This window comes from Epithele typhae (genome assembly GCF_022376455.1).
Source record: "Epithele typhae strain CBS 203.58 chromosome Unknown BXZ73scaffold_31, whole genome shotgun sequence".
NCBI classification, from domain to species: domain Eukaryota; kingdom Fungi; phylum Basidiomycota; class Agaricomycetes; order Polyporales; family Epitheliaceae; genus Epithele; species Epithele typhae.
This window is the reverse complement of record NW_025954222.1, coordinates 54340-81065: the sequence shown is the minus strand read 5'-3', so window position 1 is coordinate 81065 and position 26726 is coordinate 54340. Positions and strand designations below refer to the sequence as shown.

At 61.7% G+C, this 26726-nt stretch overlaps 6 protein-coding genes across 6 annotated transcripts; 5 read left to right on the top strand and 1 right to left on the bottom strand.

Annotated features, from left to right (window-relative positions):
• Positions 1-753: 753 nt before the first annotated feature.
• On the top strand, positions 754-1319 carry BXZ73DRAFT_102299 (uncharacterized protein; the record flags this gene model as incomplete). The annotated part of the gene is made up of 4 exons (XM_048015186.1): positions 754-920; positions 988-1064; positions 1117-1206; positions 1267-1319. The coding sequence occupies 4 exons, from the start codon at positions 754-756 to the stop codon at positions 1317-1319; spliced, it is 387 nt and encodes a 128-aa protein (XP_047876867.1).
• A 1153-nt stretch (positions 1320-2472) lies between these two features.
• Positions 2473-3872, top strand: BXZ73DRAFT_48421 (uncharacterized protein; the record flags this gene model as incomplete). Its single annotated transcript, XM_048020051.1, has 7 exons — positions 2473-2591; positions 2791-2898; positions 2974-3020; positions 3079-3089; positions 3154-3185; positions 3248-3391; positions 3674-3872. The coding sequence occupies 7 exons, from the start codon at positions 2473-2475 to the stop codon at positions 3870-3872; spliced, it is 660 nt and encodes a 219-aa protein (XP_047876866.1).
• A 6852-nt stretch (positions 3873-10724) lies between these two features.
• BXZ73DRAFT_90542 (uncharacterized protein) lies at positions 10725-11754 on the top strand (the record flags this gene model as incomplete). The annotated part of the gene is made up of 3 exons (XM_048025674.1): positions 10725-10827; positions 10880-11148; positions 11203-11754. The coding sequence occupies 3 exons, from the start codon at positions 10725-10727 to the stop codon at positions 11752-11754; spliced, it is 924 nt and encodes a 307-aa protein (XP_047876865.1).
• A 5480-nt stretch (positions 11755-17234) lies between these two features.
• Positions 17235-18034, bottom strand: BXZ73DRAFT_48479 (uncharacterized protein; the record flags this gene model as incomplete). Its single annotated transcript, XM_048020064.1, has 3 exons — positions 17235-17285; positions 17339-17727; positions 17914-18034. Coding segments are annotated over 3 exons (561 nt in total), but the record flags the coding sequence as incomplete, so codon positions are not given.
• A 2565-nt stretch (positions 18035-20599) lies between these two features.
• Positions 20600-22366, top strand: BXZ73DRAFT_90541 (uncharacterized protein; the record flags this gene model as incomplete). The annotated part of the gene is made up of 4 exons (XM_048025673.1): positions 20600-20795; positions 20858-20936; positions 20999-21930; positions 21990-22366. 4 exons carry the CDS (start codon positions 20600-20602, stop codon positions 22364-22366), a joined length of 1584 nt encoding a protein of 527 aa, XP_047876863.1.
• Positions 22367-22617: 251 nt separating this feature from the next.
• Positions 22618-26059, top strand: BXZ73DRAFT_48526 (uncharacterized protein; the record flags this gene model as incomplete). The annotated part of the gene is made up of 14 exons (XM_048020071.1): positions 22618-22720; positions 22778-22802; positions 22872-23111; positions 23203-23444; positions 23501-23577; positions 23656-23795; positions 23867-23923; positions 23982-24030; positions 24087-24128; positions 24182-24632; positions 24688-24977; positions 25033-25272; positions 25328-25498; positions 25556-26059. The coding sequence occupies 14 exons, from the start codon at positions 22618-22620 to the stop codon at positions 26057-26059; spliced, it is 2631 nt and encodes an 876-aa protein (XP_047876862.1).
• Positions 26060-26726: the final 667 nt, after the last annotated feature.

Genomic DNA, 26726 nt, shown 5'->3' with positions numbered 1-26726 from the left:
GGCGAGTACATATTGTCTTACTGAGGGATGGTAATCCCCGGCGACGAATAATTTCAGGGCATGCGAGGAGGATATTAAAAACTTCTGGGACTTGACCTGGAACAAATTATGATGAGTGGGACCGTTGTATCGCAACCCCACCGTGGCACCTTCATATTATCTCGAGAAGGTGTTCGCATTGAGTCACTAGTCACTGACACCAACATCATTGTGAGCTCCGCGCCACATGACCACCGTGGACAAACGGTCGTCGTGACGGTGGCTGTGGGACTCAAGCGTTCAATCCACACGATCTTCTATGGTTTGAATCTCGTCTCAGGTCCATTTTTGGCCAGGATGAAGCATGACCGGAGGGGGTTGAATAAATCGGAAATTGTAACTGAGGTTTGCTCGCGGAGCTTACCAGGATCAGGCGGTGCGGGACACAACGACCGGCGTGTGGCTTTCATGGTCAGCGCGGGCCGATCCGACGTCAAAATCATGACCAAATTGTTCCAAACATACTGCGAGCTATACAAAGGACGACTTCACATGTATCAGTATACTGTAACACGGGCAAGGAACGCCGCACCTCGCTGTTCATACCCGACGTCAGACCGGGACTTGAGCGGGTCTCTACAGTATCCGGACTTCGCGACTCCTGACGAAAAGTATATAAGTCGTCGGGCCCTGCGCCGTAAAGCCTCAGTCTGCAGCTTCTTCAGACCGTGTTCGCTCCTCTACACGACTCTCGCACTTGCCACCTGATCCACCATGTTGTCTTTCACGAAGCTCGTCCTCCCCGTCTTCGTTACCATGCTCGCTGCCCTGGGCTCGTCCGCCATCCCGGCTGTCGAGAAACGCGACATCTGGAGCCCTCCCGTCACCTACCCCCACACCGGTACGGTGTGGACCAGCGGGCAGCGCCACAATGTGACTTGGTGCGTTTCTCACCTGCAGCACGAGGCAGAGTCGCAGCTGATCGAGCGAGCTCTGGGACGCCAACAGGAACACTGCGAACCCGCCCGCGAACGTCAGCAACGGCGCGACCATCCTGCTCCGTCTCACCGGTACCCCGATGCCCGGTGAGCATCGCTTCGAAGTGGAGACGTTCTTGGCATTCTGACGCGGCTGTAGTGATCCTGGCTCAGAACTTCGACCTCCACGCGGGTCGCGTTGAGGTCACGGTGCCTTGGGTGCAGACTCGCAACGACTACGAAGTTGTCTGTGAGTGTAGAAGTGTACTCCCTAGCTGTTGAACTACTTACTGACGTTTGCGCTTTGCAGTGCTCGGTGACTCCGGCAACGTCAGCCCTGCGTTCACCATTAACGAGAACTGAGTTCTGGAATCGTTGCAATTATGTCAGCTCTTGCACTCGAGCAGGGGTAGTTATCCTGGATTTGGACTTCACGGACTATATATCACGGAAGCGTTTTGTATAACAACTCGAGGGGATGTTTACGACCGCGGTTGCGATATGTTTGGTGCACTGGTTACGGTGAAGCGACTGAGTGACTTCGTATGAAAAGCCTGTGGATGATCCGTGAACGGGACGATCCTTGATCGTCACAAACTGTAAGGCAGCCAAGTTTTCGCAGCAATCACTGAAAGGCGACTCACGATTTAATACACACATGAAGAAGAAGAAAAACAGTCCCCAGGATAACGTCAATTGAAAGTCGCAGCACTGCTTTGTGAGTGAAATCGACGCGTTTCAATAGCATGCATGGAGCTGGGGATCGGCGCGAGCGAATCAGCGGCTCGAGCACAGAGAGGGTACGGAGCACATACATACATTTGAAGTAAAGATGCTGGTCCGGGGCGGCAGAGAGTCACCGAGAACTCTGCCATTTTGGAGTCGAGTAAGCTGGATGGGCCGGTGGCGGGCGGAACTGCGCAGGGGTCGACTAGCGGTCATGACGTAGAAGACCGGTGAACGACCTAGGTTATGGGACCGGGTAGAGCTAGCCATGAGGGGATCACCCTGTTTCCTGTGTAGAGAGCCTAACTCTAGCTATGCCGACTGCCAGAGTAAACTGTTAAGCAAAACTGCGGGCAAGAATCGCCACTGACGAGAGGAGAATCTGCCATGTCCTACAAAACGGGCGGTATGATACTGGTGGATAATGAGCGGTAAGAAAACTATCACCAAGTCAGACTCTTACCATTGACCAATTTCCGACAAGTGTGGCCTTCCACTTGACACGCGATTCTGTTGACCAGTGCCACGCGGTAAGGGAGAGAACAGATATGTGTATATGTTACTGCTAAGGAAGGCGAATTATCAGAGCTCGAGACAGATAGGTGGACGAGAGCGCAGAAAGCAAGCTTTGAGATGAAAGTTGACTTCACAAGCATAGGCGCTTGCTGAGGGTGACGGAGGGGCGGGGACAAAGCGTGGGAGCGAGTTGGAAAAGGCAGAGGCAGTTCCCGGAGGACGAGGTGGGTGACACCTCCCCCAGAAACCCCCAGGTCCCATTTCGAACAAATCGATGGCGACCACGCCTGCGTCCGCGTCCGCCCAACCCTCGACCTCTGCCTCCACACCCATCCTCGCCACTGGCGACTGGACCAAAAACCTCGTGCACCTTGCCAAGACCGCAGAGCTCAAGTGCGTCGTCCTCTTTCCATTCTCTCCAGCGTGCTCACAACTCCCGTTTCTCGCCTTCGCTTCCGTCTTCCCGCTCTGGAACCTGTGCTTTCCAAACGTGCTCGTTGTACGCGTCTCGCCTGCACCCCACCACGCACACAACCTCGGTGGGCGACGGCACAACTGCTCTCGCGACTACCGCACACGTTGACACGCGCAGGAAGCATGCGTTAACATTACAACTCCACACCGCGCACATTCTGTCCGCCCATGCTGCCCTGGAAACGAAGAGCAAAGCGATCCAGGACCTGAAGGAGCAGAAAAACAAGTACGTCACCTTCGCGTTCACTGCGTGTGGCCGTGATTCCTGTGCGGAGACTATGGTCCTAATAGCACGAGTTAGGCTGGAGAGCGAACGGTCACGGTTGCTCAACTGCTTACGCGAGGCATGTATTTCATGATTCTGTGCCATGATGCTTTGTGCTAAGGTCACCATAGGTAAACGAAGACCGGGACAAAGTAAGTTTTGGTCAACATACTTGGTCGCCCGACGGGACAGTCTCTTAGTGTCACACATCTCTAGACCGATCTCGCAGAAGCAACACTTGACAAAGAGTACGTTTGCAGGCAGCTAATGCAGCATGCGGTCACTCCCTTTCCTGACCAACTTTGCGCAGGGTCAAGGATCTGCAGGCGAAGATCAAGACCATTACCGATGGCGAATATTCGACGGCGAAGGTGGAGGTAGACCGGCTACGACAAGAGTTGGGGCAGCCGGCATTACCGAGCTTGCAGTCGACGTTGGAAGAGAAGTCGCAGGAGTACGTCATCCTCGTTCGGCTTTACGTTCCCTTCAACCCATCAGACACGCTCTGCTCGGTCTTGTGGCGTCGTTTGAGCTTCACGAGCCCGGACCGCGTGGACTCTGGCATTTCCAACACTTGGGGCATCTTTCCATGCAACAATCCCTGCAGTTGTCCTATCGCACTCACGTTCGCCGGTCGTCTCCTCTGCACTCATACTCACGATGGCCACCCTCCCACATCCCGCATTCTTCCGTGCCTTCTATCCGAGCACCACCGTACTGACGCGCGCCCTATTAGGTATTTGAAAGCTCTGCGTCTGCAAGCAGAACAGGTCGCCAGTGCGACCGGTACAAAACGCCCAGCCGCAGACGAGCTCGGCGCAGACGGGCAGCCCGTCAAGCGTCCCCGGGGCCGCCCAAAGGGCAGTAAGAACTCGAAGCCGCCGAAGCCGAAGAACGGCACCCCTTCCGCTTCGGCGCCTGCCTCCGCCTCCTGAGCTCTTCCACGGTTCTCCATCCCCACCTTCCTCTCGGACCTCCTGCGACCTTTATCGTCGGGGCGCCAGATGCAACCGCTTCCGCGGATGCGGTGAGAAGCCCCGGGCGGAGACGGCGCGGGGTCGTCAACGACTCGCGCTTCGCGTGGACAGGGTTGACGAGCGTTGGGTTGGGCCAGCGCGCGAAACCACTTCGCCCAGGAAGCGTATGTTTCAGTATGTTGTCGCTATGTTCCATATTAGTCGCTGTACGTTATCTGCCCTCTTACAGTAGTCCCATCTGTACAATCTCACCCAATTACTCGAGTCTTCACCGTCTACCAGCGTTCGGCCCGAAGCGCGTTCCAAATGGTTTCATCGCGCCCAAGGCCACCGCCTCTGCAATGGTCTCCAGATTTAGCGTGCCCTTGAGCGCGGGTGCCCTCCACTTCGGCGCCGTTCGCACTCGACGACTGCTTATTCTCTGCAGGCGGCCGATGCTGATCCTCCTCGCGTTCACTGTCGGCACCGACCGCCCTCGACGCCCCCGACCTCTCTCCAGGCCATCGCCCGACGAACAAATCCGAACTGCTTTCGAACACCTCTGCCGGAGGCGCCTCGGTGCGTCCACCCGCTCCCACCCGGGCTTCAACGCGCTACAGTCGGGTCGGGGTTGGCATCATTCTGTGGCCTGCGCGACCGGACTTGGCTGATCGTCTGTAGGGTTTCTGCGCCTTTGCCGACGTCCACGTCTAGGCTTCTACTAGTAGGCTCAGGTGGACGAGAGTGTGTGTCGAAGGTGAGGTCGAAGCGCCGAAGTCACGGGCGGACGTCTTGACTTTAGAGAGTGTGCACTCGGAACGGCCTGCGCGCTCTGAAGATCCTGGACGAGGAGACCGACGTGCACGGGGCCCGGCGAAACGCGTCCGTGAACCGCGGCGCTTTCGCTCTGGTCAACGGGTGTTTTGCGCCTCGAGACTCGCGAGGCGCGTGCACCGTCCCGCGTCCGTCTGGTTGAGCGGTCCTGTCAGAGACGCGAGCATCGCGGGACGCCCGCGTCCTCTGCTCAGGTGGGAACGGCTGACGCGCCCGGGTGCTCTTGGGCGCGGGTGGACTGTGGTCTGTCGCGCAGCGGACCACACGAGCGGATAGGACGGGGAACGGTGGGCTTGGGAACGCAGTGCGCCGAGTCTGTGCGACGAGCGACGCGTCGACCACGTTGACTGGACTTTCCTTTTCCTCGGTGGTCGCGGGTAGGCGATGGAGCGGCAGGCGACGAATGGGCGCGCATCTCGGTGTGCGACGAGCACGTACATACCGATGTGTGCTAGGCTACGCCCGGCACGCACACCCCCCGTAATCACCGCCCAGCTTCGATGTTCTTTCCGACCGTACGAGGACGCCGGGAGCGGGATCGGCATGATGGCTTCCTTGGGGATGCCGCCGTCCGTCGACGTCGAACAGTCGCGCGGTCCGAAACGTTGAACGACCGCCTGGGCGCACCCTGCCCGCACCCCGGAAGCGCACCAGGACCAGAAGCAGAACCCTGGCCGCTCTGCGAAGCCGTCGAGGGCGGCAGAGCGCAACCAGCCGCGCTAGCTCCCTCCCTCCCTTCAGGCCGCCCGAGGGCAGCCCGGTCCCGCAGGTACATTGCGCACTTGGCACATGCACGATTCGTGCGCGCGCGCCCTACGCACTTGCTTGCCTCGCGCACGGCGCACAATTTCCGCACCGCGTCGCAGCGTGCGCGCCGAGGTCGAGCGTAGAGAATTTGAAGTGGCAGCAGCCGACAAGTCACAGAAAGATCGGCGCAGGCACAACGAGCTCACATCACGATTCACAACACACTTTAGCTCGTGCTCGTCCCGCCCCAGGCACGCTACATACTACTCATTGCACATGCATGTTCGAAAAGGGCGCAGCGAGCGCCGACCGCCTTGGCACGTTCTGCCAACCCTGGCAGTCGTGGCGCGCGTCGACTCCGAGCATCAAACCGACGACGAGACAGCTCGGGCGGCCTGCGCCCCGCGCCGGCGCCGGCAAGGGACGCTCCGCGTCGCGCTGAGCGCCCGCCGCCCGGAGCCCGAGAGTCCCGGAGAGCGAACACCCACGGCGCGGAGGGGGACGTGGACGTGGACGGACGACGTCCGGGCGACGCGGGCGACGGCGACGTAAAGTGCGTGTCCGCGAGAGACGAACGTCGAACCCCGAGCCGCTCGGCGGCGGGCACGATTCCGCGATCATCATCCCGCGGCCGCGGCCGTCGTCGTTTGTTCGTCGTTCGCCGTTCGTCGTCGTCGTCGTCGCGAACGGCATGGATTTGACAGCTGCACGCATGTATCGTGCATGAGCAGCTGGGTATTCTGGACGCCGGGCGCGATCGACGCGTGGGGGGGCCGTCGCGGACGTGAAACGCACCGAACGTGCCGCGTCGGCGAGAGCGCGGGGGGTCGCAAGGAGTCAAACGCGCCGTCGCCGACTCGGGGCAGGCTCGCTGCCTAATCTGGGCCACAATCCCGACGGGGCGCGTTGGGGCGGCCCAGAATGGGAACCGACGCGCTCCACGTGTGGGCGTCGAGACGGGCGCAGTGATCGGTTGTGCCGGTACGCGACGCTCAGACGAGACGACAAAAGAGAGTGCGCGGCGGGAGATCAGGATCGCATATATGAGCACCGTGATGGCCCGTGCAGGCGTGGACGCCCGAGTGAGCCCAGGGCGGGGTGGACGACGAAAGATGAAAACTGACGCACCCGGGAAGTTCGCAGCACCGCTGAGTGGCCATTGTCGTGCTCGCCAAAGAGGCAGGACGAGCCATTGTCCGGCCGACGCGAGATCGACGGGCGATGCAGTGCGAAGCGGACACAGGAACCTCGCGAAGGGTCGACAGCGCGCAGCACCGCACACAGCACATCACGTCCGCGGGCGCGCGCTGGCGCATTTGTCGCGCGCAGGCGGATCCGGAGGCGCGAATCAGGCAGCCTGCGTACGCGGCCAGCTGTCGTCCGATCAGTTTCGGGCGTAGGAGGACGAGCCGACGCCGCCGCCGCCGTCGTCGTCGTCCAGGCGGCGTACGCACACAAACTGGATATGTTTAATTATGGTAGAGCGCAGGACGGTCCCTGATCTGAGTGGCCGCCCGCACGTGCTTCCAGATCTCGGACCACCTGCCGGACCGCATCGAGATAGCGATCGTACTGCTGCCCGCCGTGCGTACCATGAGCGCAAGGGCGCGATGCTGCCCCTCCGACGTCGACATTGGCATCGATGGGGCCACTCGCCTGTTCCCCCGCCCCATGCGCACGACGCGCGACGTCGGCCCCCCGAAAGCTTCGGTGACGGCGGCGCACGAGGCTGGCGCGCGCGCGCACCGGACTGCGCCCCGCTGCGAATGGAAGGCGCGCCGTCGGACGTGTGTGCGTGCGTGCGGTGCGGTGCGGGGAAGCGGCTCGGGCGCGAAAGTCGGACGCCCGAGCGTTCTTCGAATCCCCACAACGATGCGATGCGGGGGTGGGCGCGTGCGTGATGGAGGAGAAGACGGGAAGGACGAGGGTGCGCGCGACGCGGGTGGCGGGGACCCTCGTTATGCAGATACGCGGTGCGGCGGGCGCGTGCAAGCACTGTGGGTGGCGGAGTGCGCGTGTCGGTGCGGGCGGCGGTGCCACTGATCACCGCCATTTCGCACCTCTTCGTGCGCGCACCCTCGACGCGCGTGTGCTGAGCGTGTTCGCGAGGGGCGTGACCGCGCCAGCCGACACAAGCGCCCAATAAGGTCTGCCGTCATCCAGTCATTTCGCTCTATCGGGACGGCCGGGCGGTGAGTATCCGGATATCCATATACGTCCCTGCAGTCATCGTCCTTCCCCAGGACATAATACATCAGTCCTGCTTCTGTGCGTGTCTCTGATACATTGGACGTAGCGAGCTGTCGACATCATCTCGCCTTCGCATCCCACTCACCGACCGAAGGACCTCACAGATCCGCTGACAAACGGACCTGCAGCCGCAGCGCCCGATCGCGCATTCGAATTCGGAAGATGCTGCCGATGACTCAGCTTCTCCGCTCAAACCGTCCTCCCACTCACGACCAGTCATCCCGAACCCCGGCGTTGCGAAGACGAAGGCGACAGTCGTGCACGTCGAAGCTGTGTCGCTTATAGCGGCGGTGTCGAGTCTTTCAAAGCAGAGCCCCCGAGACGTCGCAGGCGCTTAATGGCGCTTAGATTGCTGCGCAGACCTAGCTAATAGTAGCTGCAGTAACTATACTGGAAGCCCCACCGGCGGTCCTGCGCGCGCGAGCGCCGGCACTCGGAAAGAAGCCCGGAATGCGGCCACTGCAGGAGCTGATCATGCGCGCCATGCGCTCCGACCCACTTCCGACCCACTGCGATTGCGCAGACGGGACGTGAGCGGGCGGCACGCGTGGGCCGCGAACGAGCAGACTGTCTGAGATCTGAGCAGGTGAGCCACGGGCCCCCCGAGCTCGCCCGAATTCCGATTGCCTGACGTACTACGTGCGCAGACTCGGCCTGCCCTCACCCCTCAAATCCGAACGATGCCCGTCGTCCGACGTGCCGAGCCCGCACGCGCGCGCGCCTGCCACTCCTCGGCGAGGGTGTCCTCGACGAGTATATCCGAATTTGACGGCTCGGGTCGGATCGCGTCGGGCCCACTAGTGAACTAGTGACGACGGAGCTGCCATGGGGCGGCAGGAGCGCTGCGGTCTGCGCTGACGTTCACGGTCCAGGTCGGCTCGGTGCGCAGGCTCGGTCAGGGCGCAAGTCACGGTGTCGGTGGCCACCGAACTTCCTGCTGTATGTAAGACGACGAGACCGAGTTCCGCCGTACGAAGTAGTGCCTGCACCGTTGGCTCGTGGCCGGGCTCGCCGCGGCGACCACGCGCGCCGAGCGCCTCCGGATCCGCGCGGCGAATGTGCACGACCTGGGCGGAGACGACGGGGGAGATTCAACGTCAACATTCGAGAAGACGATGAATGCCGTCGTGGGGCCGCAAGCCGCGGCGGCGCGTGCCATCGGGATACATCCGACTGCGTGCTCCAGCACACGCAGCGTGTGCGAGCCTCGTCCGGTCCATTTCCATGCGCTCCGGCTGGCGCGGTTGCCGTTCCGTCGCGCGCGCGCGTGGGCGCGGAAAGTCAGCCCGGGCCGTCTCCGCGCGCCCGGTTTGCCGCCGCCGCCGGCGTGCTCTCGCGCACCGTCGAGGACATTCTCTCGACACGAGTGCACGACGTCGCGCGACAAGCGCCCTCGTCACCCCGTTTGACCACGTTGCCGCCGGCCCGGCGCGCAGCGGCGCGATGCGGGAGATCGCTGCGGCACCTCGAGCACCGCGCTGCGGCACCCCCCCGCTCGCCACGTCTCGAACACGCGAGCTCGCACGAACGATTGCTGAGGCGGCGACGCGCCACGCTTTCGGCCCCAGCAACGAACGATCGTCGATCGGGTGTCGGGCGTCGGGCGTCGGGCGGCGACGCAGAGCTCCCGTCTCGCGCCGGGTCGTTCTTGGGCCGTGTGGTGGCCAGCTCGGCTCGTCGCTCGTGCGCCTCGGCGTTGCCGCGGGCGGGCGCCTGCGCAGGTATAACGTCGAGATTGGATCGGGGCCGTACGCACCCGGGCGCGTAAGCACCCTCCCGGGTGGGTGGCACAGGCCCGAGCGGGATAATTGATGCATTGTGCGAGGTGAGGTTTGGAGTGGACGGCCGCGTCGGGGCGTGCAGAGCGTGGGCGGGACCGGCCGCGCCGAGCGCAGGGAGGACGTCAATTTCGCACGCGCTGGGACGGGTTTATTTGATGCGGGCGAGCGAGGGGGGAACGCGAGCGAGGGCGACGTCCGAGGACGACGGGCAGACGTCCGCTAGCCGACGCCAGATTAATATCTGGCGTCGTGCGCGGCGAACCGGGCGTTGGACGGCCGAGGGCGCGAGCTGGGGGGACGGTGCATCTATCGGATTATTTGGCGGTGCGGCGCCCGCTGGCGGCTGACAGCGCTGACAGGCCGCGGGCTGCAGCAGCTGCTTGGAACTCGGAAGACGCGCCCTTGGCCGATCCCGCCCCCGCGTCTGCGTCGATTCGAACGTGGACGCGGACGCACGCGAGGGGCGGCCGCGCGCACCCCCCGGCCCACGCACGGCCAGAACCGCGGCGGAGGGGGCCTGCACTTTTCTGCGGCTTCTCGCGATGCGTGCGCGCGGGCGAATCGCGAGGGCGTGCGAGGGCGGGGTGCGCGAGGCCCGCCGGCGAGAGTCTGGGCTCGCGCGGACCGGAGGGCAAGTAGGGGTGGCGGTCGCGGCGGGAGTGGGCGGATGGAACGCCGGTGATGGTCTGGGCCGCGGGGGTGTTTAGTAGACAGTTGAGGACGTTCTCGTCGGCGCGGCGGTCTCGAACGACAGGGGGGATCGCGGCGGTCTGGGTGGGGAGAGCATGGGGCTGGATGGGGCCGTGGACGGGGGCTGGGATGCAAGGAAGGTGCGAGCAGGCTCATTCAGCAGCGGGGGAGCTGAGTGGACGAGCTCGGGTGACAAACGCAGGCTGAGTGGGAGGGGATCGGGCGGGGTGGATCTGGCGGGGGCAGGCGGAGGACGCTTACGAGCGCGGCGGCGGGGACGCGTCGACGGGCGGCCTGAGTCAACCCAGGCCAATGAGCGCCGTCCCGATCCCTGCGGAGACAATCACCGCCTGCGCCTGCGACCGGCGCCTGTCCCGCGTTCATTCGATCTCAGATCGGACGACTGGCTGGTGCCCTCCCCCGCCCGCACTTGTTAAATACACCCTCCCTCCCGCCATGCCATCCCCACCACTCCGCCCCCTCCCGAGCCCGCCGCTCCATCCCAGCCACCGCTCCCACCTCCACATCCATGTCTTCATCACCACTCCACCCCGCCAGCCTCGTCGACCCCTCTTCCCACTCCCCGGCCCTCCTCGAGCTGGTAGAGGTCGACATGAGCCGCAGTCTCATTGGTACGTCTCCTTTTTTCTTCTTTCCCTCTTTCGGCTGCTCATTCTCGCATAGAACATGTTGTCGACACAGTCGCGGAGACCGTCGACTACGCCCTGGGCCGCCCCTCGTCCTCCCGCAGGGGTCGCAGCCTCTCCCGCAGCACGGAACACACCAAGTTCCTCAACTTTGTCACCGATGTCCTCCACAAGGCCGAGGTCAAGGTCCCCGCTCTCCTCGTGACCCTTGTCTACATCGAACGCGCCAAGCCACACATTCAGATCGCTCTTGAGCAATGGGCCCACGAGCGCGTCTTCCTCGGCGCCCTCATCCTCGCCAACAAGGTATGTGTTCACCGCAGACGTCATCTCGCGCATCTTCTCATTCTGTGCCTCCAGTACCTGAACGACTCCACCCTCAAGAACGTCCACTGGGCGCTCTGCACTGGGGTCTTCGGCAAGCGCGACATCGGCCGCATCGAGCGCGAGTTCCTCGATGTCCTCGACTTCGAGCTCTCCGTCTCCGAGGCCGACCTCCTCGCACACCACGACGCGCTCCTCGCTGTCGCCCGCCCTGCCGTCCCCGTCCCCTGCGCTGCCTCGCGCCGCAAGACCCACCACCGCCGCACGAGCTCCGGTTCGCCCCTCGGCTCGCGCTGGTCCGCGTCATCCTCGGAGATGGACGTCGACTCCGAGTCTTCCTTTGACTCCGTCTCCCTCCCCCGCACACCCGAGCACGTCCCCGTGTCCGCCCCCGCGCCCGCCAAGGAAGAGCTCGACTTTTCCGCGAACCCGCACGCGCACGCCGCACACCACGTCGATCCCACAATAGCGCAAGCCACGCGCGGCGCGCGTCATTCCGCGATGGCCATCCTCCGCGCGTTCCCCCTCCCGCACTTCCACTCGGAGCCGCATCACGCCGCGCCGCAAGCCGTACCCGTGCGTGCATAACGCGCGCCCGCTTTCCCCCGCCTTCGACCTTCGGTGTACAAAATTCTACCATTTGGCGTAATAAGTTATCGCCTCGCGTCGCCTTCGCCTCAGTGCGCCCCCGCTCTCGCTACAGCTAGGAGATCCTTCGTATAATTCGCTCTCTCTTATTCCCCTAACGTATTAGTGTAGTTTTACCCCCTTTACCCCCCATTCCTGCTCCCACTCGGCCGCCCCCACTACCACCGCGCGCCGCCACACTCTCATTGCGCCTCCGTCTCTCCTCATCATCATCGCCGTCGTCGTCTGTTGTCTCTGCATTTGCGTCATTGTACGAGTACCCGCATCGCAACGGAATGGAACCCCCCTTCGAACACCCGAACCCCTCTGTGTGCCTGCGTGCATCAAGACATCGAGACTTCAAGCCCCAAGCTCGCATCTAACATCCGAGCTCCGTGCCCCGCACACCAGCGAAGCAGGTACGTTTCCAGCGTTGGATCTCTCGCGACGAGAATGGATTGAAGCGCCACCGGCCACACGTAGATAGTACCGCAGCCGCCTCGCGGGACACGCACGCCGCGATGGGCGATGAGCGGCGGATGACGCCGACGGGCCTCGCGCGCGCGCGCGCGCGGGTCATCCGCGACGTCATCCTGCGTGGTCCTGCGTGGCCGGTCGCCCCCCGCGCAGCACACCGCACGCACGGCCGTCCTTACGGGCTAGCGCGTTCCCGTTCGAACGCGTCCTCGGAGCGCCTTCCGCGTGCGTGCGTGTGCGGCGGGCGAGCTCGGCGTGCCGCACGGCGCGGCTATGTGCGTACATATGCCGTGCGCGCTACGTTGTGCCGTCGCCTAGGCGCCCCCAAGTCCGCGCCGTCTCGCCCGAGGAGCACTCGAGTCGAGCGCACCCCGTCCACCCCGTCCCCGTCTATCCCGTCCCCGTCCCTCCCCGTCCCCGTCCTGGCTCCCCCATCAGACCCGCTGCCGACGGCGGTCGGTCGGGACTCGGGCTGCGAGCGACCTGCGCATGCGCCTGCGAGTCTGCCGTCTCTGATGCCGGCCGGTGCTGCGTGTGGACGCCAATGCCAATGCCAATGCCGCCGCGCGACCCGCCGGCGCACCCCCTTTGTCAGGCAGGCCTTTGATCGTCGTCTCGCCGCTGCAGCCTGCCGCTGTGGCCAAGGCCCGAAAAACCCGCTAGGGGCGCCTGTGGCGCTCGCGCTCGGCCCGCGCGTCGCGAGTTCGTGGTGGGGTCGGACGGGCGGCGCTTGTGGCCTGGGGTTTGGGGATTTCGATTAGTGGTGCGGGTTGACCACGGCCGGCCCTGGGACGGTGGGCAAGCAGATGATCTCGGTGTCGGTGGGTGGACGGCGGGTGGGTGGCGGGTCGTCTCTCGCGCGCGTTCTTAGTAACCCATCCCCGGGATTTGACGTGGACCCACGTCCCGCTCTGCTGCAGGATCCTGGATGAGTCAACCCCCCGGGCGACATTTCATTCTCATCGATGGCGTTGGGCACGTATGTACGTATGGCCGAAGTCCGAGGCCCCGAGGCGCGCGCGCTGGAACCTCCCCGTCGCCATCTGTGAAATCCGCGGAACCATGTCCACCCACCCACGCAACCGTTCGCCCGCCCTCGACACGCTCCTCCGGAATCGGCACTGCTGAGAACCGGACGTCCACACGACCCACGCGCGCACGACGACGGCCTCCTCTCGAATTGCAGCGGCCGCGCGACGACGGCGACGGACGTCACGTCCGAACATCCGAACGTCCGACCGCTGCCATCGCCATCGCCATCGCCCGCACGTCTTTGCGCCGGTGCCCCCTCCAGCCACTTACCCAACTACAGCGACACGTCGCCTCGTGTCGGCCATCCGATTCCAAGCGCCGTGCTGTTCTGCGCGCACACACGCCGCAGACCGGGCAGTACTTGCGCTGTACGTGCGTACGTGTGCCTGACGCGCCGACACCGCTGCTGGCTGGAAGTCGTCCGCGCGCGCCGGACTCGGACTCGGACGTGGGCACTTACCCGAGGACACTGACGGTGACGCGCGCGCCTGGGCTGGCACGCGCACGAAGCCGCAGCCGCAGCCCCCGGTGCGGTGCGGTGCAGCGCGACGGTGCGCGGTGTGGCTCTGAGCACACCGTGGGGCGCACGACGGTGGGCATAGAGTGCCTGTGCCCTCGGACTCCCGGTCGTCGCCCTGCTGATTCTAGGGCTCGAGCTGGGACGACGCGGCGGGCCGTGGGCGATTTGAAGCATTGATGATCCGACGTCGACGACGTCAGGACTCGGCGGATCGTTCGCGCTCGGACGGCGGGGGCGCGTCGACGCAAGGCCCGCGTCATCTCGAGGTCCCGCGCTCGCTCGATCGCGCGACCAAGTGCCGGCCGTGGCGATGGACGACGACGCGATCGTGTAGCAGTTCGCGCGGCCACAGAACTCGCGTTACAACACAAAGCACGGGCTCGGAGTCCGACGCGGGGGCCCGAGCGGCACCCGGCGGTCATGGATGATTGGGATGGACTCACGCGGGTCGAGCAAATCTGTGCGCCGGATCTGTGGCCAGCTGTAACCGGCCCCTGGCCACAGCTGCACGCCAGTTTCACGAGGCGCCCGCCCGCTGCCGCCCATCCACCGTCGGCCGGAGGACTCGCGCACGCAATCCTTTCAAAAGTTGGCTGTCCACCAGCAGACGCTGCGTACCGGCCGCCTGCTCCTCCCTGACCCGGACTCGGACCGTAGTCGGTGTACGGGGTTTCGGGACTGGCCCACGCAAGTTTTTCAGCAGCCCGCGCTGTTCGCACAGGCGCCCGTTCCGTCGTCCGGTCGGGCGCGCGCGTCTCCCGGTCGGCCGACCGGGGCGGCTTTCGAGTCAGTCCTCTCGTCCACGCGACTGCTGGACGTCGGCGGTGGCCCGACCGGGCTTTTGCGTGCGCGTTCCGACGCCGACGTTGGTACCGGGGCGGCGTTTGCGTTGCGGGCGATGTCGGTGGAGGGGGCGAGGAAGAAAGAACAAGGACGGGAAGACGCCGCGATGTCGACCGCGCGAGGTTTGCGTCGGCTTGAAGTCGATCGATCGTACGGGGTGCACGCCACGGTGAGTATCAAGTAAGTTGGAGGGGTCGGGTTCGGGTGTGGAACGGTCGAAGAGGAGTGTGTGTAGTCGATATATTTCATTCGATCATCTACGTACACACTTGGAACGGGCGGATTCGTGGTATGGCCTGCTGTCCGACAACACCGGAGATGAAGCATTGGACAAGCCAAATGAACACCCACGGATTCGTGAGGTGGTCGCGCCATCCCGGGAAATCTCGCGAGTCGTCATGGTAGATTCCTCCACCCAGGACCGCCGCGTGCTCTCACAACTGATGCTATAGCCTCTTGATGCCGTGTGTTTAGAGAGTCTGTGCACGCGTGAGCTATTTGTTGTACCTGAAAGTCGACTGGGCACTCACTAGCACTGGGCACCCTCGCGACCTGGGCTCTGTACCGCGTGCAAACCGCGTCTAGGCGCAGAGGAGATCAAGGTGCAGGGCGCGCACTAGTCCCTAGTACTCATTGCTCACGCGGCATTCGGCATGGGAGGCGACTGGGAGATGTCGCCGTCGATGACTGGCGGCGGGAAGGGGCCGGAGTGGTGTGGTAAGCGCTTAGGAAAGCGCGAGCCCAGCCCCGAGTCCGAGAAAGTCGGGGCTCTGCTCACGTGTGGATGGCGTCTTGGAAAGCGTGCGTTGCGCGGCTCTGGCCGGCCGGCGGCATCTGTTAGACTCTGGCTGGGTCTGTCTGGGTAGTGCGCCGTGTTTAGAATGGGTTGAGCTTCTCGAGAGATACGAGCGGGCTTCGCGAGGAAGATATCGAGGCGTAGTGCGATCATCACTTGACCGCCGTCGTGGTCAGCACTGGGACAGTTCGCCGTCTGTCCCAACGGCCAAGCCCCACCGTCGTGCCGCGTCGAGATGCCCCACATCTGGACCGCCGCGGCGCCACCACCGCTCGAGAGCCGTTAGAATCGCACCTACGGGCTGCGGCCGACGAACCAGCCAAGGCAGAGTTGCAGACGACTGCCGGCCAATCCCGTGTTTCCATGCTTGGTCCGCTCTACTTAGTTCGCATGCGCATGCGTTCAGCCTTCAGGTGCTTGATGAACGGCGTCACATGCACGACCGACTGAGACCACCGCGAGCTCCGCTCGGGGACTGCACAGAGCAGGGCGGCGGCGTGGTCATCATGCTGCCACAGAGACACGGCGAGCGGGCCCGGAAGCATCACGCATGCGTCATGCTGGGTGCGGTGTGTTTTGGAGGCCTGAGAGACGTTGCGGCGTCAGGGAGTTCACCGTGTTGCTGATGAACCGACCGTGACGCACCTCGCACACGACCGCCTGGGTCGCCACCCACCGCTCATGCGATGTGAGCGGGGCGCGCGATGTGCGGCGCGCACGCACCACGGTCACACCGACGTTCGGTTTCGCCGGTCGCGCGGTGCGCGGGCGCAAGTGCTCGGGACACTCCGTCGCCGGAACGAGCGTGCCGTCGTCGTCTTCGGGGTGATTGCAGTGCGAGTGGCGGTGGAGCAGCGAACGCCCCTCTGTCGTGCGCGTGCCGTCCGTCGCGTCCGGTCGTGAGAACGTGGGCAGCGCATCAGTCGTCGCGTGAGCGCGGCCGGAGAGGCCATGCATGATGAATGCATGGATGCAGCGCGGCGGCCGTGGGGAGGCGCACGGGACCGGGGGCGGCGCGCACCGGTGGGTGAACTGTCGGAAGGGCGCACGCGAGCGTTTGGTTCGACAGGCAGAGGCGCGGACGTCCGCGGACGCGGGTGGGGACCCGCTGACGGGCGTTCGAGGGAGCGGGCGGAGGGAGCCACGGTGACCGTTCGCGCCATGTGGGTGTTGACATCAAAAATGAGACCGCATCGCCTGGGGAGCTGGCAGAGGACCGAGAGGTGTGAGCTGACCAAGTCCGATTCGACGGGTTTGATCGACGGTCGAAGGAGCGCCAGGAAGCAACTGAGAGGGCAGGTTGGTCATGTTCGTCGTTTGGTGCGTCTTGCGCCATCGAGGGTGGATCGGCGCCCGTGCCCTTCCTTCGATTCCCGAAGTCGGCTTCGAGACTAGGAACGGGAGAAGGCTTCTGGTGACGGGCCACCCGGAGTTGAGGCTCGCGGCGTTGGAGCAGGACGAGCTGGTGCAGCTTGAACGGGTCGTTGTCTACTATCTTTGTGAATGGGCCGGCTGGGACTCGACACCGAAAGAGCGGCGGGAGGGGTTGAAATGCGAGTCGTGGACGATGGAAGCCAAGGCTCTGTCTCACGGAGTGGAATAAGGCGAAGACGGATTGTTTGGTGGCAGATGAATAACATGGCTTCGATATGTCAGCACATGCGTACATTTTACTGGTACCTACGTGCAGTGGATGTGCATGATCATCCATAGCCGTCAGACGGAACCGCTCCCTACCAACACTGAGCAAGATGTCAGATAGACGACAAACGACTACGGTTCGATGCACTTACTAATGCTCATCCCCGCTTTCTTCATCGAGTACTGGGATCTTTGGTTAGAACTGTCGAAATATGGCCCAGGGACTGCGGGCTCACCTCAAACAAACCACCCTCAACAACCAACATATCGCCATGGTAGAGCGTGACCATTAGAACCTCCTCGAGCTGTTTTGGCTTTCCCTTCGTCTTGCTGTCTACTTTGGGAACCGCTGCAGCCGGGAACTCCGTCTGAACGACCAACTCTTCTATCAGGAGCCCCTCAGCGTCGTAGGGGGTACCATCTTCTTTCGGATACGTTGTTGCAAAGTCCGAGTTCGATGCAGGGCGTGCTCCGGGTAGCGTCGACGCCTCTTGCCAGAACGTCAGCTCCACGTCCGCGCCCAGAGACAGGACGACCACGGGCGCACGCTTCGCGTCCACAGAGCACCCTGGGCCGGAACCACTCATAAGCACCACCCACACCCGCACCCGCACCGCGCGGAGTGCTCACCTTTTTGTTCCCCCCGACTCTCCACGCCGAGATCGCGATTTCGCCGAGAGCGACCTTTCGGACGCGCCGTCCAGGCGAGCGCGCCGCTCCATCAGCTCGCACGCCGCACGCACGCACGCCGGGACCGTCTCGCGCGCGCCCGCGTGTCGAACCGCCTCGAGTACGTCGTGGCCCCGGCGACCCGCTCCTGTGCCGGCGCTGCGCGGGGTGGGGGGAGCCTCGTGCGGGACCTCGATCTCTTGCAGCGCGCGGAAGAGCTGCGAGGGCTCGGCTTGGGTGGCGGGACGGTTGCGCGTGAAGATGTGGTGGACGGTGTGGGACGTGGGGTAGAGAGGGAGGGAGGGTGTAGGTGAACGCGCGGAGCCCTTCGGGAGTCTCGGCGGAGGTGCAGGAGGTGTTTGGGCCGTGGCGGTCCCAGGGGAAGGCAACCGGATCGACCCCCCGCGAGCCGCGGACGTGTTGGACGCCAATGGGGCATAATCCGTTGGAGGTCTGCAAGCGAAGAGTAGACGGAGAGCATCAGTGATTGGTTAGGCTCGTCGGTGTGAGGAGAATACGTACGGAGCAGGAGCCGCACTTTTGTGCGGAGAAGTTCCGCTGGGGGTTGAGGCGCCCGCACGACAAGCAGTGCCAACCTTTGACATCGCCGGTGATCAAGTCGCGGGGAACCAAGAGTTGGAGCGGGAGGAGGCTGTGTGCATGCTTCAAAGGTATCGGTTCGGCGGGACCACAGGGAGCTTCCGCGGGAGGATTCCACCACGGTGTCGAACTGCAGGCTTCAAGCATGTCGGGGTCTTCTCCTCCTGGGATCCACACGAGCTCGAATGTCCAGGCGATCTCGCCAGTAACTTGCATCTCCTCGCGGGCGGCTTCAGCGCAGGCAACGACTGTGATATAGAACGTTAGGACCACCGTTTGTCATGAACCATGTTGCGCACCTTGGTCACTTTGACTGTAGAGATGAAGAAGAAGCCTAAGAATGCACAACCGCAATCTTCCGGTAGAATCAGTGATCCCACGAGGGATTCCCGGCACAGAATAACATTGAGAAGTTGGTTGGTGTCGCGCGCATTCAGTAAAGCCTGAATGTCGTCCGGCTCGCTCTTGGGTTCTAACACCGCAGTCGCAGGTTGCGGGTATCATCGACGCCGGGACCGCACTTTTACTTGTGGTGTACGCAGCGTTCGCGCCATTCTTGAACGCATATAGTCCGTTCTCTGCCCTCACAACTTCCGCCCCAGGCTTTTCATCACAGGGATGTGTATGCACGGCCGAGGATGATGCCTCATTTCGGGAGGAAATGCTCGTCTGCTGAATGGCATTGAGCAATTCCTGGGAGGCAGGATACTGATAAGCCTTCCGCCTGGGGATCCGTTGCGTGTACGGCATGAGCCACAGCTCGACATAATTACGCGAAAGTACGCACATCACTATTCGTAAGGAAGCTTCTGCGACGCCCCATCCTTCAACATCTGAGACCTTGCCGTTGATGAAGAGTATCGGAGTCTCTGTGCCGTCCCAAACGAGGGAGTGGCCTGGTTTGCCGTACTCGGGGATGATTTCACATAACTCCTCGCGGGACTGGATGAAAATGTGAGCGACGGAGAGGTGGAAGGAAATCGGCTTACTTTCGCCCAGATAAATGGTCTCTCGGTTGGCCTTGGACCAACACTCGGCGTTGACCGGGCATCTGCACGCGGTATGGCCCATTGAACCTGGACCGGACTGCGAGGTTCGACGGACGAAGGTGGAATCGCTACCGGCGGAGCCGTCGGCCGTCAGCTTGGGAGATCTTTCAGTAGCATTAGCTACGCACTAGGCTCTTGTGATGCTTTCTCTGGAACTGGTAATGGACCTGTTGCGTGTGAAGGCTGCGACTGGGCAACTGGTGCTTCTGCTTTGGTCCTGCTTCGCGTGTTACGAGTGCTGCTGCTGATGCGGCTTGCGGATGCAACATCGGCTTTCAGTGGTAGTGCGGCCGTCTTGGAGGAGCTCGACCGTGTTTTGCGCATGTTAGCCACTGGCAATGTGAACGACTCGGGCGCCGGGAGGGCACTGGGGATGGGAAGGGGCGTTTTTTCGGGGGTTCGACGCCATGCGCAGAGTGCATTCGAGATGGACCCAAGCCTCCTAGCGAGGTCCTGCACGGTGGTGTCAGAGACATCAGGAGAAGGGGGATTGCGTCGGCATAACAAACGTCGAAGTTCTCGGAATTGCTGAAAGCCGAGGGATCGGATGTCGGGAACGATGAGGGACCATTGGACGGTGAGTGTGGTAAGGGTGTCCGGGATGTACTCAAAATCTGGACATATGGAGTGGACAAGGAAACGAGGGGTATTTTGGAGTGCTTCGCTGTGTAGAGCTACTGCTTGCAGATACAACGCGTAGCCTAGAGCCAAAGGGCGTCAAATGCGTCCCTGGATGTATGTAGAGTTTCGTTCAGAACGCACCTAGAGCCTCGCGCCCCTCCTCCGACGGTCCCGCCCTGCCTCCGCGTACCAGCAGCCCATCCACCTGCGCACCCGCAATAGAATCTCGCGATATCTCCAAGAGGCCTTGACGTAGATCCCGTTCGGTGATCTCCCTTGCATCCATTTCGCGCGCGAAGAGCCGCGAGACCTTCGAAGACAGCGAGGGAGGCGGGGAGTAGAGAGAACACTGGTGCTAGCGGCGAGCAGTGGACACACACCGCGGGGCGGTCTCCGAGGGTCTCTGGGGCGCTTGCAAGCCCGGGCCGAGAAAGGCCGGGCGGCGCTGAGCAGCAAGGCGCCCACGCAAATTCCGAAGGAGTCGTTTTCGCGAGGCTTTCCAAGTTTCAACGATCACCTCCTCTTGACTTGCCCGACTGCAACACATCGACGGCTCTCATGGATGAAAATATCACCAAACGAATACACATCTCAGGTTTGACTCCCGCCATCACACAGCAAGACCTCTCCAGTCGGCTTTCCTCCTTCGGCACGGTCACATCTATGGAAGGCTTTGGTCTCCTGGACGCTGTCGGCCAACCGCGCAAGTTCGCATATGTCACGCTAGAAACAACGAAGGGGAAGCTGGCGCGATGTGAGTTTACTATCCCACTTTCTGCCCTGCGTCTTGGACCGAGCACATGCTTTGTTGGTCAGGCATGAACCTACTGAGCGGTGTCACTTGGAAGGGAGCGAAGCTACGGTTGGGTGACGCAAAGCCTGATTTCAAGGAAAGGTGCGTATCCATTGACTATTTACTATCTTGGCTCTCAATCCTATCTTCCTGGCTTGCCCCAGGATCCAGAAGGAGCTCGACGCGTTGAAGCGTACCGCCGAAGCCAGTGAAGACGAGCCAAAGCGAAAGCGGCGCCGCCTTCATGGCGTGCAGGGCGTTCACGCCAACGACATGTCCCTCATCACTCCCGAGAACGTCGCCACGCGCGGAGGCTGGCGCGTCACCCCGACCGGTCGACTCATCCGTCCCATGCGCATGCGGCCCGACCACCCCCTCCCCGACCCTCTTGACGTCGCGAAGATCGAGAGGGAGAGGGAGAGGGTGCGGGAAAAGGGTGGCAAGGAGAAGAAACGGGTGCGTGTGCGCGATCCGCCTGAACGCGCGAGAAGGAGGACGATCGACCCGACTCGATGGGGCTCTCAACATTTGACCGGGATCTTCTTGGAGAACGCCGCGGCCCTCCCTTTTCCCCAATCTACGCGCGAAGTCCCTCGCCCCCCCTCGACGGACAGTGAAGACGACGAAGATGAAGCGGATCAATTGCTCGTGCAAGACGAGGAAGCGGAAGAGGACGAAGAAGAGGATGAGCGCGACGGCGAAACGAGCGGAGAGAATGTGGAAATGGCTCCTGCTATAGCGCCTCCTGCACCCAAGACCAAGCCATTTCCGCCGAAGCCTACTTGCACGTCGACGGAACCTACGGAGTCCAAAAGCGAGCTAGCTGCCGAGACTTCGCAGAGTCTCGGTTTGCTCCAAGCCATGTTCGGTGATGAGGATGATTGGGGAGGTGCTGAGAGCGTTGGATCAGACGTGGATGAAGAAAATATTCGCGCAGCTGCGGTGGCTTCTACGATTGAAGAGCTTGACGCCGCAACCATGGACGTCGATGTCCCGGCAGAAGAACCGGAAGCACTGCCGACGAAACCTGCAATCTCTGCAGCGGTCTCGCAGAAGAAAAAGCTGAAGGACCTCTTTGCTCCGCGCGAGGATGAACGTCAGTGGTTGTCTCTTTCGTGAATATCCCCTTTCACTCATTCAATATTTTCTTGACAGCTGGCTTCTCGCTGTTGGGTCACCTCGATCTGGACCTCGAGCTTGACGACGACGTGCCGTTTGATACCTCCGTTCCCGTGGCTCCTCCAACTGTCGCGATTACTCGGTCAATGATCGCCCAGCCAGTCCACACGTCCCAAATGACGTTCTTTGATGCATCACGGCCCTTCTTTTTCCCCACCTCGCAAGCAGGACTGAGAAGAAGCGCGCTGGACCCCACCCACTGGCGTACGTGGTTTTACCGCACGGACACGCCTGAGGTTATCAAGACGCGTTGGGAGGAGACGAAGGGCGAGCTTACTGCTGGGTGGAAGCGGCGGCACCGGGAGGCGGTCAAGAGCAAACGGAGAAGAGGAGGAGGTGGGGATGCAGAATGATTCGAGAGCGACTGTACAGTCATGTTGTACATCTTACCTCTTTCTGCGCTTGTTCAATATGCAATCTTAGTAGCGAGGAGGACCGGTATGACACCCTGCGGATGACGCTCCGCAAGCGCGCCTGTTGAACGCGTTCGCTGACGGATGTGGACGAGGCTTCCTCCTTCGCTGGCGACCACCACCTCAGAAGTATCTTTCGCTCCCCCCTCAACCTTTGTGGCCATTTACCCGAGGCCACGGCGGGTGAAACCATGAGCAATGCGCCACGCACCCGATGGGGACCCGTTCGGTCGCTGTTGTGTCTCGCGCCTCTCTTCGTCCTCGCTCCCTACTACGCCTACCGCCAGCACTACGGTACGCCTTGTGTCCACATCCCTCGGGTTTCTCGCTGACGCGCATATACATCTGCAGCCTTACCCGAGCCCATCACCGAACTGTGAGTGCACCTCGTTCCCCCAGAACGCGCGCGCCGTCGTCTGATTGAGCGGTTGGCACGTTTCCTCAGAATCAACCCGTCGACATCTCTGCCACAAATCTCGGAAGCCCAAATCCTCGCGCACGCAAAATACCTCTCTGAAGACATCGGGTACCGCACGGTCGGCACTGCGGAGCATGCGCTCGGGGACGCGTGGATGGTCGCGCAGGCGGAGAAGGTGCGCGCGCAGTGCGATGACGCCGTGCGCGCCGTGCCAGGGCGCAAGCTGGAATGCGAGGTCTGGCACCAACGGGGTAGTGGGCACCATCGGTACGTCGTCGTGACTCTCCTGCGGTGATGCCACGCACGCGCGCGTTGTGCACGCTTAGGAGAAAGAATGCCGGTTGACTGTCGTGTGCAGGTTCGACATGATGGGCCGTCGGTTGTACAAGACGTACGTCGACCTCACGAACATCGTCGTGCGCTTGTCGGACGGCACGGACGCGGGAAAAGAGCATGCGGTCTTGGTGAACTCTCACCTGGACAGCACGCTGCCTTCCCCCGGAGCGGCCGACGATGCTCTCCCGGTTGGTGTGATGCTGGAGTGTATCCGCGTACTCGTGGGGACGCCAACTTGGGAACCAAAACATGCAATTGTATTTTGTGAGTATCCTTTGCCGTCTGTGAAACTATAACGAGCTGAAGGGGGTCGTCTAAAGTATTCAACAACGCGGAGGAATCGCTTCAGGATGCTTCACAGCTATTCTCAACCCAGCACCCTATTGCACACACGTACGTTGTATTTCTCATACCGCACTGGACGTTGCTGATAACCGTACGTTCTACAGCATACGAGCTGCCATCAACCTAGAAGGCATGTTACATTTCGCTCTGTCCTCCCTGCGCCTTGTTGCTGACGGTGTCGTGTGATGCAGCTGCCGGCACTACTGGCCCCGAGCTTCTCTTCCAGGCGACCTCGGAACAGATGATTAAAGCTTATTCAAAAGTACCTAGGTACGCCCTCTCATTTACCCGCTATAATCCTCCTTCATCGTCCCTGGTTGTCAAACTGATGTCATTTTTAGGCCGTATGGCTCTGTGATAGCTAATGAGATATTCACCTCTGGAATCATCTTGTCGGAGTGGGTATTTTATGCGTTGTTTGGCTGCAAGAACTGTTGAAGCTGATAACAATCTCAGCACCGACTTTAGACAATTCGAACTTTACTTGAACGTAACCGGACTAGACGTAAGTTGCCGTGCTCGCGGTTTGCTCAGCGTTTGGTCGCTGAGCGCACAACCTAGATGGCCATTGTCGGCAACAGCTACCTGTATCATATGCGCAAGGTGCTTTCAGGGACTCCCAGAAACGGTGTATGGATCTAACGATCTCACCCTAGGACCTTGTAGAAAACATCGAACCGGGCGTCGCCCAACACATGGCCGAGAACACGCTAGCTCTCCTCCACCACCTCACTTCTTCCGAATCGCCTCTTCCCGAACTCGCAAGTGCTGGTTACTCTAAGCCCCAGACGGTCTTCTTCCAATACTTTGGCATGTTCCTCGTATACTCCTTCACCACGGCCAAGATCATGTATGCCACCAGCTTTATCCTCGCCCTCATCGCCACCCGCGTTACCTACGTCGACCCCTCACCGGCCCTCAAGAAGGGCACAAGTTTCGTGGGGGAGCAGGCACGCGGCTTCCTCGTTGTGACGGGCTCCTTCGTGGGTGCGGCAGTGGGAGCGAATGTCGTTGCCTTCCTCATGGATACAGTCCTTGGTCGCTCATTGAGCTGGTTCTCGTCGATATTCGCGTGCATCTTCCTCTATGGGCCGGCGGCGCTCACAGGTGCGTCCGGCCTCTGTTTTAATGGTTCAGAGCTCACCTAATCGTCTGATCTCAGGAGCACTTGCCTCTCAACTCCTTTTCGGTCGGATCCGGGAGAAGACTGCGTTCACGTCGATCGCCGTCTTACAAACCTTCATTGCCGTTCTGACGCAGATGTTCAACATCGGGTCGGGAGGCGCGTTGTTCCTGTCCTCGGCACCGCTTGTTCCTGCCATGTTGCTCAACTCGATGCTCACCAACCCCGGCGATGACATCTCGCTCTGGGCGTACGCACTTGGCCAGATCAGCCCTCTCGTCACGGGTACCATGCTGTCCTGCGCCGTCTTGGATGTCTTTGTGCCCCTGGTAAGCTTCCGTGGCTGTCAACCAGTTATCTAGTTTTACTTATGGTGTCTCGCAGACCGGCCGCATTGGCGAGGAGGCACCTGCGGAGTACATGATTGCGAACATCGTTGCCGTCAACGGAGCGTACATCGTACCTCTCGTCATTCCCTTCGTACACCGCTTCAGCCACCGCATCCTCGTTCGTGCGGTCATCTTGTTGTCGATGGTCACCGGGATCTCTATGGCTTTCTTCGCCATGCGGTCACCTTTCGATGACATGCACCAGAAGCGGCTGTTCGTCATCCACATGGAGAATGTGAGTCTTGCCTGCAATGTGTATAGCGAAACGTGACTAATGACGGCCTATACAGATTACGAGCCAGGAACAGCACCTTCATGTCGCTGCGGCGGACGCTGCTCCCCGTTTCCACGATCTCGCTGTCAGTATCGCGAAAGAGTTCAGCATCCCTGGAGTTACCTCTGAGACCCAAGTCATGGATGACTGGAACAGTGACTGGGACACCATGTACCCCTTCTCCGCTGTAAGTAGCCATACGTACTCCGCTCGCTGCACCGAAGCTAACCAACGATCTCCGCAGTTCCTCACACCGTACAAATTCGACCTCCCCCTACGCGCGGAGCACCAAGACATCCCGCTCAAGCACGACCTCACCATCTCCGCCGTGAACAGCACTGTCGATGCTGCCGCCGGCACCCGCACCTTCACGCTCATTGTCACCCACCCGGGCATCATCTGGACTGCGATCGCCTTCGACGCGCACGTCATCAAGTGGGGCCTGGACGACAACCCCCCGGACGAGCACGCGCGGCACCACATCAAGGAGGCGAGCTTCTACGGGGTCGACCAGTGGTCCGTCGACCTCGTCACGAAGCTCGCGCCGGGGGATGAGACGGGCGAGGTCAAGGTCAACTACGTGGGCATTCATGAGAAGGCGATGTGGCCGGGCAAGCGCGCGGAGAAAGAGCAGGGCGGGCGGGCGATGAAGCTGTTCGAGGAGATGGACACCTGGCTGGAGAAGGAGACGAAGGGGAGCGTGGATGCGATGTTCCTAGGGTGTGTTGGGGGTGTGGACGTGGTATGATTGAGAATGGAGTTTGCGTGAGTACCGCCGTGTATCTTCCTGTTGGTAGGAATGTCATGATCGGCGACCTCTTGGAGATTCGCGTCTAATCCCAGTGAAGATATGTTCGATAATCCATTTCAAGAATACATGTGCTACAAGAGTCGACTACCACTAGACTTCGCTGTCTACCTCCGACAAATGCAACGCGTTCGTCGCACTCCTCTCTAGCGTGCCCATCTCCAACCGAAGCATATCCCGTTGTATTTGCGCCCCGCCAACCTCGCTGATGTCGGACAATGGCACCGGCTTTTCTGGAGGAGACGCGCCGCTTCAAGCTTGTTCCACTGATTCCGGAGCATGTGCTATCCAGAACCAGACCCGCCACTCAGAGACTCTTTCAAGTGTTAAAATTCATACACGAAAGTACCGTATTCCGTCACTAGTACCCAGCTGCACTGTCCCTCATCGCCTTGTCCAGTGCCGGTAGGTTGACTTCCAACAACACGTGACCCTTCAGCATACGCACCTCCAACTGCGGCAGCTGCCCACGCATCTGCTCCACCCACGCCTCCGCCGTCCACGGGCAACGGAGGACGATCCTCTCCAAGCCCGGCACCCGCCCTCGTAGCTCCAACTGCTCCAGAAACACCCTCTTTTCCACCCAGAGCTCCAGCGAGGTCAGCCC